The 11,044-nt window shown below is 52.1% G+C and overlaps 1 protein-coding gene across 2 annotated transcripts; it reads right to left on the reverse strand.

Annotated features, from left to right (window-relative positions):
- Glt6d1 (glycosyltransferase 6 domain containing 1) lies at positions 1-8,505 on the reverse strand. Of its 2 annotated transcripts, none has more exons than XM_070006868.1 (5): positions 8,419-8,505; positions 5,877-5,956; positions 4,068-4,115; positions 1,673-1,810; positions 1-761 (listed from the first exon to the last, which is right to left on the reverse strand). In XM_070006868.1, the coding sequence occupies exons 2-5, from the start codon at positions 5,948-5,950 to the stop codon at positions 158-160; spliced, it is 864 nt and encodes a 287-aa protein (XP_069862969.1). In that variant the 5' UTR covers positions 5,951-5,956; positions 8,419-8,505; the 3' UTR covers positions 1-157. The 2 variants fall into 2 exon arrangements, with proteins under 2 accessions (XP_069862969.1, XP_069862959.1); XM_070006858.1 differs by having other exon boundaries at positions 1-827.
- Positions 8,506-11,044: the final 2,539 nt, after the last annotated feature.

The raw sequence follows: 11,044 nt of genomic DNA on the forward strand, positions 1-11,044 counted from the left end.
ATTGATAAAACTGTGTATTTGTAAAGTTAATATAGTGTACGGGAACAACATAGTTTTAAATTATATTTTGAGAAGCGCTTTCCTTCCACCTCCTCCCAAAAGTGCAGAGGTCTCAGGGGAATCGGAGCCCATGCTTTAGTCCAAAAGTGATGATGCATCAAAAATTGGCCCTGGGGTAGTGTGAGATCTTCACAAACCTCACCTGTGGGGGGGGTTTGAACTTGGGGTTCCAGCTGTACTCTGGGGACAGCAGCTTGGTGGGTTTGTTGAGGAAGAAGTACTTGTTGAGGTACTTTTCGTAGGTGCTGTTAACTCCATTTTCCATGTCCTGGATAGCATCTTTCAGGTACTCATTGATGAGGTTCAAAATGTTCTCTGATGTGCCACCAACAATGGAGCTGCCATAGAAGAAATCTCCCTGACCAAAGGGGATGTAGGCTGCGGATTTCACCCTTCTCTCGTAGGGGAAGTTTTGGGTGTTTCTAAAATACCACCAGGAATGAAGCAAAGCCACCGATGTGCCCAGAGTCTCCACCCCAAATTCACTCTCAAAGACCAGGTTGGCGGACATACTGAAGAGAAAATCCACCTCGTACTGGATGTGGTCCAGGATGTGCTCACCCAGGATCTTCATGTACATGAGGTCAAAGTTGTACGACCAGTTCTCCTCATGAAGTGAGATGACCTGGAAGGACCGCAGAGGGTTGAGCTCCATGGGCAGCAGGTTAGGGTAGGTGTCCACCATGATATAGAAGATCACCCTGTGACCAGGCATGAAGAACTTGTTGGCTGACTGTAGGAACAGATCCAGGTCGTTTTCTGCAAGCCTGGGGGCACACAACAGCAAAGACCATGGGCCTGGTTTTCTATGTGTTCTCTGGGGAATCCATGTAGTTGAATGTTCTACCTAACACAAACTTCACTGGTGCTCATGAGCCCCAGTAGGTTGGGGTTGAGGAGTCATCCCTGAAGATCCATCACTCAACTTTGTGAGCAAGCATGTAGTAGCAGAGCAGACCTGGCAACAGCCACAGTGTTTTAGATCAAGGAAGCAAGAGCTAAGAACACATCAGGAGAAGGGAGTGGGGAGAGAAGGGGATAGGTGGATGGACAGACAGACAGACAGACAGACAGACAGACAGACAGACAGACAGACAGACAGATAGATAGATAGATAGATAGATAGATAGATAGATAGATAGATAGATAGATAGATAGATAGATAGATAGCAGACAGACAGAGAGGGCTGGGAATGTGGCTTAGTGGTAGAGTGCTTGCCTAGCATGCATGATGCCCTGGGTTTGATTCCTCACATAAACAGAAAAAGCTGGAAGTGGCATGGTAGCTCAAGTGGTAGAGTGCTAGCCTTGAGCAAAAGAAGCTCAGGGACAGAGCCCAGGCCCTGAGTTCCAACCCCAGGACTGGCAAAAAGAGAGGAAGGAGATGGATGGATGGATGGATGGAGAGAGAGAGAGAGAGAGAGAGAGAGAGAGAGAGAGAGAGAGAGAGAGAGAGAGAGAGAGAGAGAGATCTCAAGTGGCCTTAGGAGCCCAGATATAATATACCAAACTAAGTACAGCAAACTTTTTACACAGACAGCCAGAAGTAGCAGTTATAGTAAATAACAAACACCTCTCTTTCCAAAACAAGGCAAAGTGTAGCAGCACCTACTTGCCAATGGCAAAGACAGCCAAGCCCACGGTGATGTTCTGCTTCTGGTAATATTTCTCCAGGGGCTGTCTATTGAACAAGCCTTCCCACACAACCGGGGCCAGCCAGTCTGTGGTGGTGATGACGTCGAAGCGGCTCCTGCAGACACACAAGAGTGAGTCACGTGGGACACTGCACTGGGCCAGCCCCAGGGCCACTGAGAGCTCTGGCTCTGCAAACACTGGGTCTGGGCATGCGTCCCTCACCCCGAGCTCCAGTGCGCAGCACCCCAGCACGGGGAGGACACATTGCAGAGCCAGACTGCTGCTCAGCCAGCCCGGCACGCCAGGGTCTGTGGGTTCTTGGTTCCTGGCTGCAACCAGCACTCCAGGCAGGACTGACTCCCACCACTGCCTCTACTTCCCCTCCTGCTCCTTGTCTTTCTATGCCTATGTACTGTGCTCACATGGGCTTTAAGCTGTTTGTGTGACCCAGTAGACAAAGTTGAGTCAAAAAACGGGGAAAAAAGCAAATATTGATTTGCTCTTGATCAAGGAAATAGCAACAGGCTGATTCAACTTTGAAAATCAACTTAAGCTTTGATCTATCAAAGGTTAAAAATAACCACACGGCCATATCAGTTGAACAGAGTACTGTACAGAGTCCAATCCACATTCGTGATTTTTAAAACATACTTATAAGAAATACAGCTGGGAGAATCCTCTCATCTTGATTAAAAAAAATATACAAAACTCCTACAGCTTACACACTTTATGGTGGGGTCCTGAGTGCTGCCCCCTCAGCCCAGGAGCCCGGCGGGGAGCCCTGCCCGCCCTCCCCTCTCCCCAGCACAGTACGGGCATTCCAGCCACGATAGTAAGAGGAAGAAAAAAAGGAAATAAAGGCATCAGACTAGAAGGGGAAAAATACTGCCACAAAACAATTGGCTCTTTGATTGTATGGAAAACTCTAAGAAACTAAGAAGAAGAAAAATCTGGAACTATAAATGAAAAAAAAAAAAACTATAAAGGAAAGTATGCTCAGTCAGGACCATATAGTCCATTACTAGGATTCAGGATAGTGATTATTTCAAAGGTGGGTGGAGAGACGCTAAGGGAGGGGCAGGGGGAAAGGCAGCAACCAGGATGGGAGGCTGTAGTTTCTCTCACTGAAAATAAGCAAACCAACAAATATGAGTGGATTTTGTAGGGTCCGTGAGGGCGATTACGAACCATTGTGTGTGATCAATCTAATTCCAGGCCTGTGAAGTCCACTTAAAATACAACCATGCAAAAGGAATCCACAAGGGCTGGGAAGGTGGCTCAGTGGTAGAGCGCTTGCCTTGCATGCCTGAGGCCTTGGGTTCAATTCCTCAGCACCACATAAGCAAAAAGAAAAAAGCCGGAAGTGGAGCTGTGGCTCAAGTGGTAGAGCACTAGCCTTGAGCTAAAGAGCTGAGGGACAGCGCCCAGGCCCAGAGTTCAGGCCCCACGACTGGACCCCCCCCCAAAAAAAAGGAATCCACAAAAGATAAACATATAAAAATGTCTAAACCCCTCTGTAAGTACAAGAATGCAAATGGACTTGAGTCAGGCTGACAAGCAATTGTGCCAAAAACAGCTAGTGATGTTTTACTTATCCACACTAGGTAAGAAAATAAAGTGGGAAACTTAACAGCTTTACTTTTTTTTTTTTTTGCCTAGTCATGTCCTTTTAGAATTCTCTCCCACAAATAACACAACCAGTACCAAAAACAAACAACAAACCCACAGTGTATGTAACGTCAGGCACCACACAGGGTCATAGCCCCCAAATCAAGGCTGCTGTGGCCTTTCCCCACACCTTCCAAATGTGGCCTGAACAAGCCCCCAGACCTGGCCACGCTGTCGGTCTCAGTGACTGGCTTTTTGCTAACTCTAAAGCTGCCCACATGAGCGCAGGGATGGAGAACATCCCCCCCCCCCCCACATACACACATGCCGGCCATGACATGAGGAAGCTCAATTACACTGCCGCCACTCCACTGGTTACTTCCTTCCTCACCGCAGCCCACAGACACCTCAGACCCTGTGTAGGGGACGGGGAGACCTGACACTTGCTGTCCGTCCCCACACAGAGAGGTGGCCTCTTGAATAAAGCCGCAGAGCCCCGGCTGTAACATTCTGTATGGGAGATGGGATGGGTTTGGTAACATCTCTGCTGCTGCAGACCCAGGATTGTCAACCCAGGCAGAGCCTCACAACAGCGCCTTGCCCGGTCCAGAGCCCGCTGGGCCGGCTGGTGGCAGACTGGCTGGCGCACGGTCCTGGAACCAGTCCTGCACTCTGGCGGCCCCCGGAGTCACAGTTAGCACATGGGAAGAAAACTTACCACTCCAGAGTGAGATCTTATGTTTGTGGACGCTGCTTGCTCTTACCTAGGCTTAAACCAGTCTGAGAGCTTGAGCTGGCCTCCTTGTTTATTCCTAGTGCAAAGGAAACCCAGGTTAGCACAGAATCCACTTGCGCCACAGACACCTGTGCCCCGTGTAGAGCGGGAGCCGTCACTGACATCTCCTCCCCCAGTGTCCCCTCTGCTTTCAAAGACGAGTCATTCAAAAGCATCGCTCTGGGTTTTGCTTGGTTGGGTCTGGTTTTGGAGGCAGGCCTGAAGTGACAATCTCCTGTCTCTGCCTCTGAGAGCAGGGCCATAGCCGTGCCCACAGAGCCCGGGCCGCCAGCCTTTGTCTCTCATGCTGCTCTTGTTTATTTCTGGGGCCCAGAGCAGAAAACATGACCAGACGATATTGCTCTTACCTAACAAGTAGCCTTGTTCCCCGTGGAAGTGACCTGGACAGCGAACGTCACACACTGGTCCTGGGCAGGCACGGGGCACGGAGCCAGGCCGGCCTGCTGTCACGCTTAGCAGAGGGGGCCCCCGGGTTCCTATGCCAGCAACCACTTCAGGTTGGCACCAGACCAAATCTGGCTGATCTCAATGCTTTCAGTACCAGGGGCACATTCCCTTCCTGCCTTGCGTGTGGCGGCGCCAGCCGAAAGACCCCAAGCCACTGCCCCTTCCTGGCTAAGCCCCTAGAGATGCCTGGTGCAGCTGAGACACACTGCTTGACCGGTAAGTCTGCCTCCCAGACAGATAGGAAATCCCAGCCCCTAGGCAGCACGCCTACCTCACCTAGACCCCTCCCTGGCCGGCTCTGGGAGGTGCCCCCTCTCTCCCCAGAAGGCAAGCGGCTGAGAGGAGGCTCCTCTTACAGGGGCCTGTCCAGGGCTCAGCGCCGCCACCATTTCATTCCTTGTTCTTTTAATAACCAACCCTCAAGTCTGACATCCCGTCACACACTCGCACACACACTCGCACACACTGTCCCTCACACTTCATGCCTGCTAGCCCACACAGAGGCCTGGCCAGCAGAAGCACCTTTGCTGTGGAGAGGTCTGTCAGATGAAGCTGAGTTCAAGACACGCAAGAAACACCTTTATACTGCATGTCTACGGAACGGGGCATGTTTCTGGCACTGATGCATGGTTTATCTGATATGTAACTGGATCTCTCTACTTTGATTTCAACCCTACTAGTAAAGGTTCCTTTATACTTTAAATAGGGAAAAAAGGTAAGCTTTCAATATGGACAAAGACCTACTGCAATTTGAACTTGTATGTGTGTGCATGCGTATGCGTGTGTGTGTGTGTGTGTGTGTGTGTGTGTGTGTGTGTGTGTGTGTGTGTGTGTGTTGGTCCTGGGGCTTGAACTCAGAGCCTAGGTGCTGTCCCTGAGCTTTTTCACTAAGGTTAAAGCTCTATCACTTGAGCAACCACTCTACTTCTGGCTCTTTGCTGCCCAATTGGAGATAAGAGTCTCACAGACTTTCCTGCCCAGGCTGGCTTCAAACCACAATCTTCAGAGCTCAGCCTTCTGGGTAGCTATGATTACGGGCATGAGCCACTGATGGCAGGCTCCTACTATCATTTTTATGGCATAGCCCAATCATGTACTTGTCACTTTCTGTTCTCTCAAATCAAAGCTCCCTGAGGACAGAAACTTTGGACCCCAGAGGTTGCACATGAGTGTTAGGTGTCTATCAAAGAAAGTAGATGTAATTTGTCCTACAAACAGGCAGTAACTTCTGACTAAACTGCATGCTGCTGTCCATTCTAGAAAGGATGCAGCCATTCAGACCAGTTCTGTCAGTCTCTGGAAGTCCAAGTGATCAATCCTTAATGTCTACCTGAAATAGTGCTTAGCCATCAGCAGTGATAAAAGGAATGAAACCAATAACAGCACTCGTGTTTTGGAATTCATTCTCTCCTAGGAGGAAAGAGAAGAGAAAAAAGGTTAGACACTGTCCAGGCTACATCCTTATCCTGCTGACAAGGGATGATTTTTGTCCAAGACATTTGGGTGTCCATCTGGAGCTTTGTTTGTAGGAGGCTCAGCCTCCAGGAGGGAGGCTGCTCTGAGCTCGGCACTGAACCTGGGCCGGCCATGTTCCCACATGGAAGATGAACCGCTGGAGCCAAGACTGTGGTCGTCCAAGCACAGCCAGCAAGCAGGGATTGAAGGTGTCTGCTTGCAAGCTGTGGGTCCTGGGTCCCAGGTCTGAGGGAAACAGAGGCCTCCCGTGTTTGTTTGTTTCTTTGTTCATGAAACTTGGAGGATCCTGGGAGCCACATTTGTAAGTGAACAAAACACATAGGCTTTTTAAAAATGAGCTGCCGGGCTGGGAAGGTGGCTCAGTGGTAGAGAGCTTGCCTTGCATGCCTGAGGCCCTGGGTTCGATTCCTCAGCACCACATAAACAGAAAAAGCTGGAAGTGGCACTGTGGCTCAAGCGGTAGAGCACTAGCCTTGAGCTGAAGAGCTGAGGGACAGCGCATAGGTCCAGAGTTCAGGTCCATGACCGGCAAAAAAAAAAAAAAAATGAGCTGCACAAAATTATGGATCTCACTGTGACATTTTCAAAGATATACAATGTTCTGTATTGTATTTAGCCCCATTACCATTTCCCATACCCCCTTCCTCTTCCCAAACATGTAGTCTATTTTCTACCTCCATGTCTTTTTAAAAAATGTACATTTTTTTTCCTATGAGAAAATTTTATGTGGTGTTTATCTTTCTGCTTTATTTGGCTAAACATGAATCCCAGTTCCATCCATGTTCCTAAAATCACTAACACATTCTTCTTTGTGGCTGAATAATACTCCATTATGTACATGTGGCATGCTTTCTTCATTCATCAAATGATGGGTTCCTGGGCTGATTCCATAGCTTGGTTCTCATGAATTTTGCAGGTATTCAGGTGTGCAGGTGTGCAGGTGTGCATGTGAGCAGATGAGGTGAGCAGGTATGCAGGTGAGCAGGTGTGCAGGTGAGCAGGTGTGTAAGTGTGTGGTTGGTGAGCAGGTGATCAAGTGAGCAGGTGTGCAGGTATGCATGTGAGCAGATGAGATGAGCAGATGAGGTGAGCAGGTGTGCAGGTGAGCAGGTGTGCAGGTGAGCAGGTGTACAGGTGTGTGGTTGGTGAGCAGGTGATCAAGTGATCAAGTGAGCAGGTGAGCAGGTGAGCAGGTGATCAAGTGATCAAGTGAGCAGGTGAGCAGGTGAGCAGGTGAGCAGTGATCGAGCAGGTGTGCAGGTGATCAAGTGTGCAGGTGAGCAGGTGTGCAGGTATGTGGTTGGTGAGCAGGTGAGCAGGTGATCAATTGAGCAGGTGTGCAGGTGTGCATGTGAGATGAGAAGGTGAGCAGGTGTGCAGGTGAGCAGGTGATCAGGTATGCAGATGTGCAGGTGTGTGATTGGTGAGCAGATATGCAGGTATGCAGGTGTGTGGTTGGTGAGCAGGTGTGTGGTTGGTAAGCAGGTGTGCAGGTGAGGAGGTGTGCAGATAATGTGGGTGAGCAGGTCTGCAGTTGTACAGTGGGTGAGGTGTGCAGGTGTACAGGTACGTGGGTGAGCAGGTGTGGTGTGCAGGTGAGCAGGTGAGCAGGTGTGCAGATGTAGTGATTGTGTGTTTAGATTCCTTCAGGTATATACCCAGGTCACATGGTAGTTTTACTTCCACTTGTTTTTGGGGGGGAGCTCCATGCTGGTTTCTAAGGGGCTGAGATAACTTATAGTCCTTCCAAGAATGTGTAAGAACTCCTTCCTACCAGCCATCTGTACCAACATTTGTATATAAGTATATATACACATATATCCACACATATACACATGTACCCATGTAGACACACATGTGTGTCCATGTTCACATACATGGATATGCATCGTGTTTGTGTGTGTACATGCATGCCATTCTGACGGGGGTGGATCCGTGTCGTCGTTGTCATCGACACTCCTGGAGAGCACTCACCACAGCATCCAGCCACTGGTTGAGATGCTGCCTGAGCTGATCTCAAATTGTGGTCTTCAATATCCACTCTGGCGTAGCTGGAGTTGCAGGACTGAGCCCGGGGCACCCAGGTGCCCAGGCACCTGGCAGCCCTCTATGGCCCACCACACTGGGAGCCTTAGCTGCTTTTCACACCCTCGCAGTGGGACACCGACCTCCTCAAGACCATCGGCGAAGCCACGCGGCAGGCAGGTGAGCCATGGCCTCTGGCCTCGGCCGTGGTGCACCTTCCCCGGTGGCCAGCAAAGCCACATCCTCCCGGCTCCCTGGAGGCACTGAGGCTCTGTGGACATTATGGCAAGGTCAAGGCTGGGCTGAGCTCCGCCCAGGATTCCACCACCACCATCCAAACTCCCAACACTCCTCCTTTGCAGGGTGTTTACCTCGGGTCACGGTGGCATAAGGAGGCAGCAAGGTCGACCCGGGAGGACAGGGGTCTCTCGAGGATCCCACCTGGAGGTCTCTACCTGCTGGCCCTGCTGGCGCCAGAGCCAGCGGCCGTGATGTCATTGCCTCCTCTGGGGACACAGGCGTCACAATGGTGACAGAACTGCTGGCAGGTTCTTCTCTGTGACAACAGGTCGTGGCCCTGTTGGAACAAGCCAGTTATTATTCTGCTTTCCATTTGTCTAGCTGAACGTTATGTTGTGATGCCTCCCACTCTTCACAGATAGTGTCAGTGACGCACATGGTGTGTGTTGCTAAACGTCTCTGCTATAGGGTTTGTAGACTCTGGATTTCCCTGGAGAGCAAACCCCTGCTCGTGTGCTCTCACAGCCTGGACGTAATCAGAGACCCAAGGCCCTAGCAGTCCCACGGCCTGACTTGTGGCAGCCACCCTGGGACACAGGGATAGCTCTGCGGCCAGGCTCAGTCTTAAGACTGTGAGCCAGGCCGGGGCGGCCACACACCCTACCCACTGCCCCCACCAAAGCCCCAGACACTCCTTTCCACTGGGAAGCCACGGCTGACCAGCTTGTCCAGAAGCCCATGGGTGGAGGTGTGCAAAGGCACACCCAGGCAAGAGGGCAAACACTGCCCACTTCAGCCTCACTTCCAGGACATCGAGGAAAGACAGCCCCAGCTAGAGGCCACCGTGGAGACCACTCGGTCTGGAGCCATCCCTCCTACCCCTTCCTTCTTTCTTTCCTTCCTTCCTTCCTTCCTTCCCTCCCTCCTTCCCCCTTCCTTTCCTTTCTTCCTTCCCTCCCTCCCTTCCTTCTTTCCCTCCTTTCCTTCCCTTTGTTCCTCCCTCCCTCCCTCCCTTCCCTCCCTCCCTCCTTCCTTCCCTTGTTCAGTAATTTCCTATTTATTGAGATCCGAAGTTACTGGGATCCAAGCCAACCTCTGGACACACACTTGCCACCCGCTCTCAGTGCCCCCCACTTTAGCAGCAGGGATGGGGTGAGCCCCACTGGCCCCCAGGGCTCATGGGAGCACCACAGCGGGTGGGGACCAACTCCTCTGTATTCCGGAGGACTCGGCCAAGCTATGGTTATCTTGTGGGTTGGAGTAATCATCCATTGGTGCACAGGAGTCGCGTGGGGGGCAGAGCCCAGCGTGCCTGGAGGGGTGAAGAGCTTCCCCATCCATCCATGCCAGGGCCAGAGTCAGCACAAAGAGGATCCGTGTGGAGGGAGTCAAGGGGGGACATACTGAAAGCCTTCCACAAGGTCGGGGAGCAAAACTCCATTTTCACAATGTGCTCAACCTAGTAAAACTGGAGGGAAAAACAGCAGATTGGAAACTGGGATGGGTGAGGGGGAAAGAGGATGATTCTTATGGGCTGGAGATGCACAGCACACACACCACACACACATTCACACACACATTCACACATTTACACACACACACTCACACACAATTCACACACACATTCACACACACACAATTCACACACACACACATTCACACACACACACTCACACACACATTCACACACATTCACACACATTCACACGTGAAACAGGAAACTATTCAGGGCAAGGCCGCATGTCAGCAGCATGTGGTGGGATGTCTTCCTGAGGCTGAGTGGGGTGGGAGCCGGGGCGGGCATGGGGGGGGTGAGGTGGGACAAGGGGGGAAGGGGGGAGCCGGGGCGGGCATGGGGGGGTGAGGTGGGACAAGGGGGGAAGGGGGGAGCCGGGGCGGGCATGGGGGGCCTGGCAGGACAGGGAGGGGGGAGGGGGAGGGAGTGCCGGGGCAGGCATGGGGGGCAGGGTGGGGTGGGAGCTGACATCAGGGGCTCTCACAGCTGCATGGGAATCTCAGTCCTTTCCAAATACAGGTTAAAGGGAGAGCCACTTTATCCTCCACCTCAGCTTTGCTGCAGGTCAGCCTGGACCAGCGCTCCGCAGGAGACACGGACCAGCGGTATGCTGCTAGAAAAGCTCACGAGCTTTTCTGGCCAGCTCAGGAGGCATGGTGTCCTTCGGTCATGGCCACAGGGCAGAGAACCAGCAGGGTCTGCCACCTCTTCCAGCCAGCTGATCGCCAAAGCACCAGTGGGTGGGGGCAGCTCCCCTGGGGCCTGCCAGCTCCCTGCAACCTGTCCTGACCCTTGGGGAGCAGAGAGGCACGGTGGGAGGTAAATGCCCAGCAGAAAGGCCCACGGACCACTGCGAAGCCCAGCCCCACCTCCAAGGGGACTCGAGGGATCCGAGACTGGAGCACAGGGGCTTGGCCTGTGCGCTGGGCAGGGCTGCTCCCCTCAGCGCCCCTGGCAGGGCTCAGGGCAGAGGGACACTGGGGAGGGCCCAGGGAAACAGCAAGCTGTCAGAATGCTGGGTGGCATTTGTTCAAGAAGGCCTGGTGTGTCATTCTGATGAGAAAAGGATGAGTTTGACATCACCAAGTCAGAGGATCCTTCTCCAGGGAAAGCTGTAGAAAAAGAAAGTTCTAGAAAGCAGAAGCCTGGCCACGTCACTGATATTCCCCTCCAGGGATGGCTGCCTGGCTCCTCATGCCGAGGACAGTCCATTCCCCAGGGACCCAGCCTCCGGGGACAGG

This window comes from Dipodomys merriami, unplaced genomic scaffold (assembly GCF_024711535.1).
Source record: "Dipodomys merriami isolate MVZ:Mamm:240054 unplaced genomic scaffold, mDipMer1.0.p SCAF_11, whole genome shotgun sequence".
NCBI classification, from domain to species: Eukaryota; Metazoa; Chordata; class Mammalia; order Rodentia; family Heteromyidae; genus Dipodomys; species Dipodomys merriami.

What these genes read in the sequence shown, in the direction of transcription:
- Glt6d1 (XM_070006858.1), bottom strand. Translation starts at nt 5,950, where the DNA reads ATGAATTCCAAAACACGAGTGCTGTTATTGGTTTCATTCCTTTTATCA. An exon ending in ATGGCTAAGCACTATTTCAG is followed by an intron (nt 4,116 to 5,876) that starts GTAGACATTAAG and finishes CCTTTGCACTAG; the next exon opens with GAATAAACAAGGAGGCCAGC. An exon ending in GCTGTCTTTGCCATTGGCAA is followed by an intron (nt 828 to 1,672) that starts GTAGGTGCTGCT and finishes GTGTGCCCCCAG; the next exon opens with GCTTGCAGAAAACGACCTGG.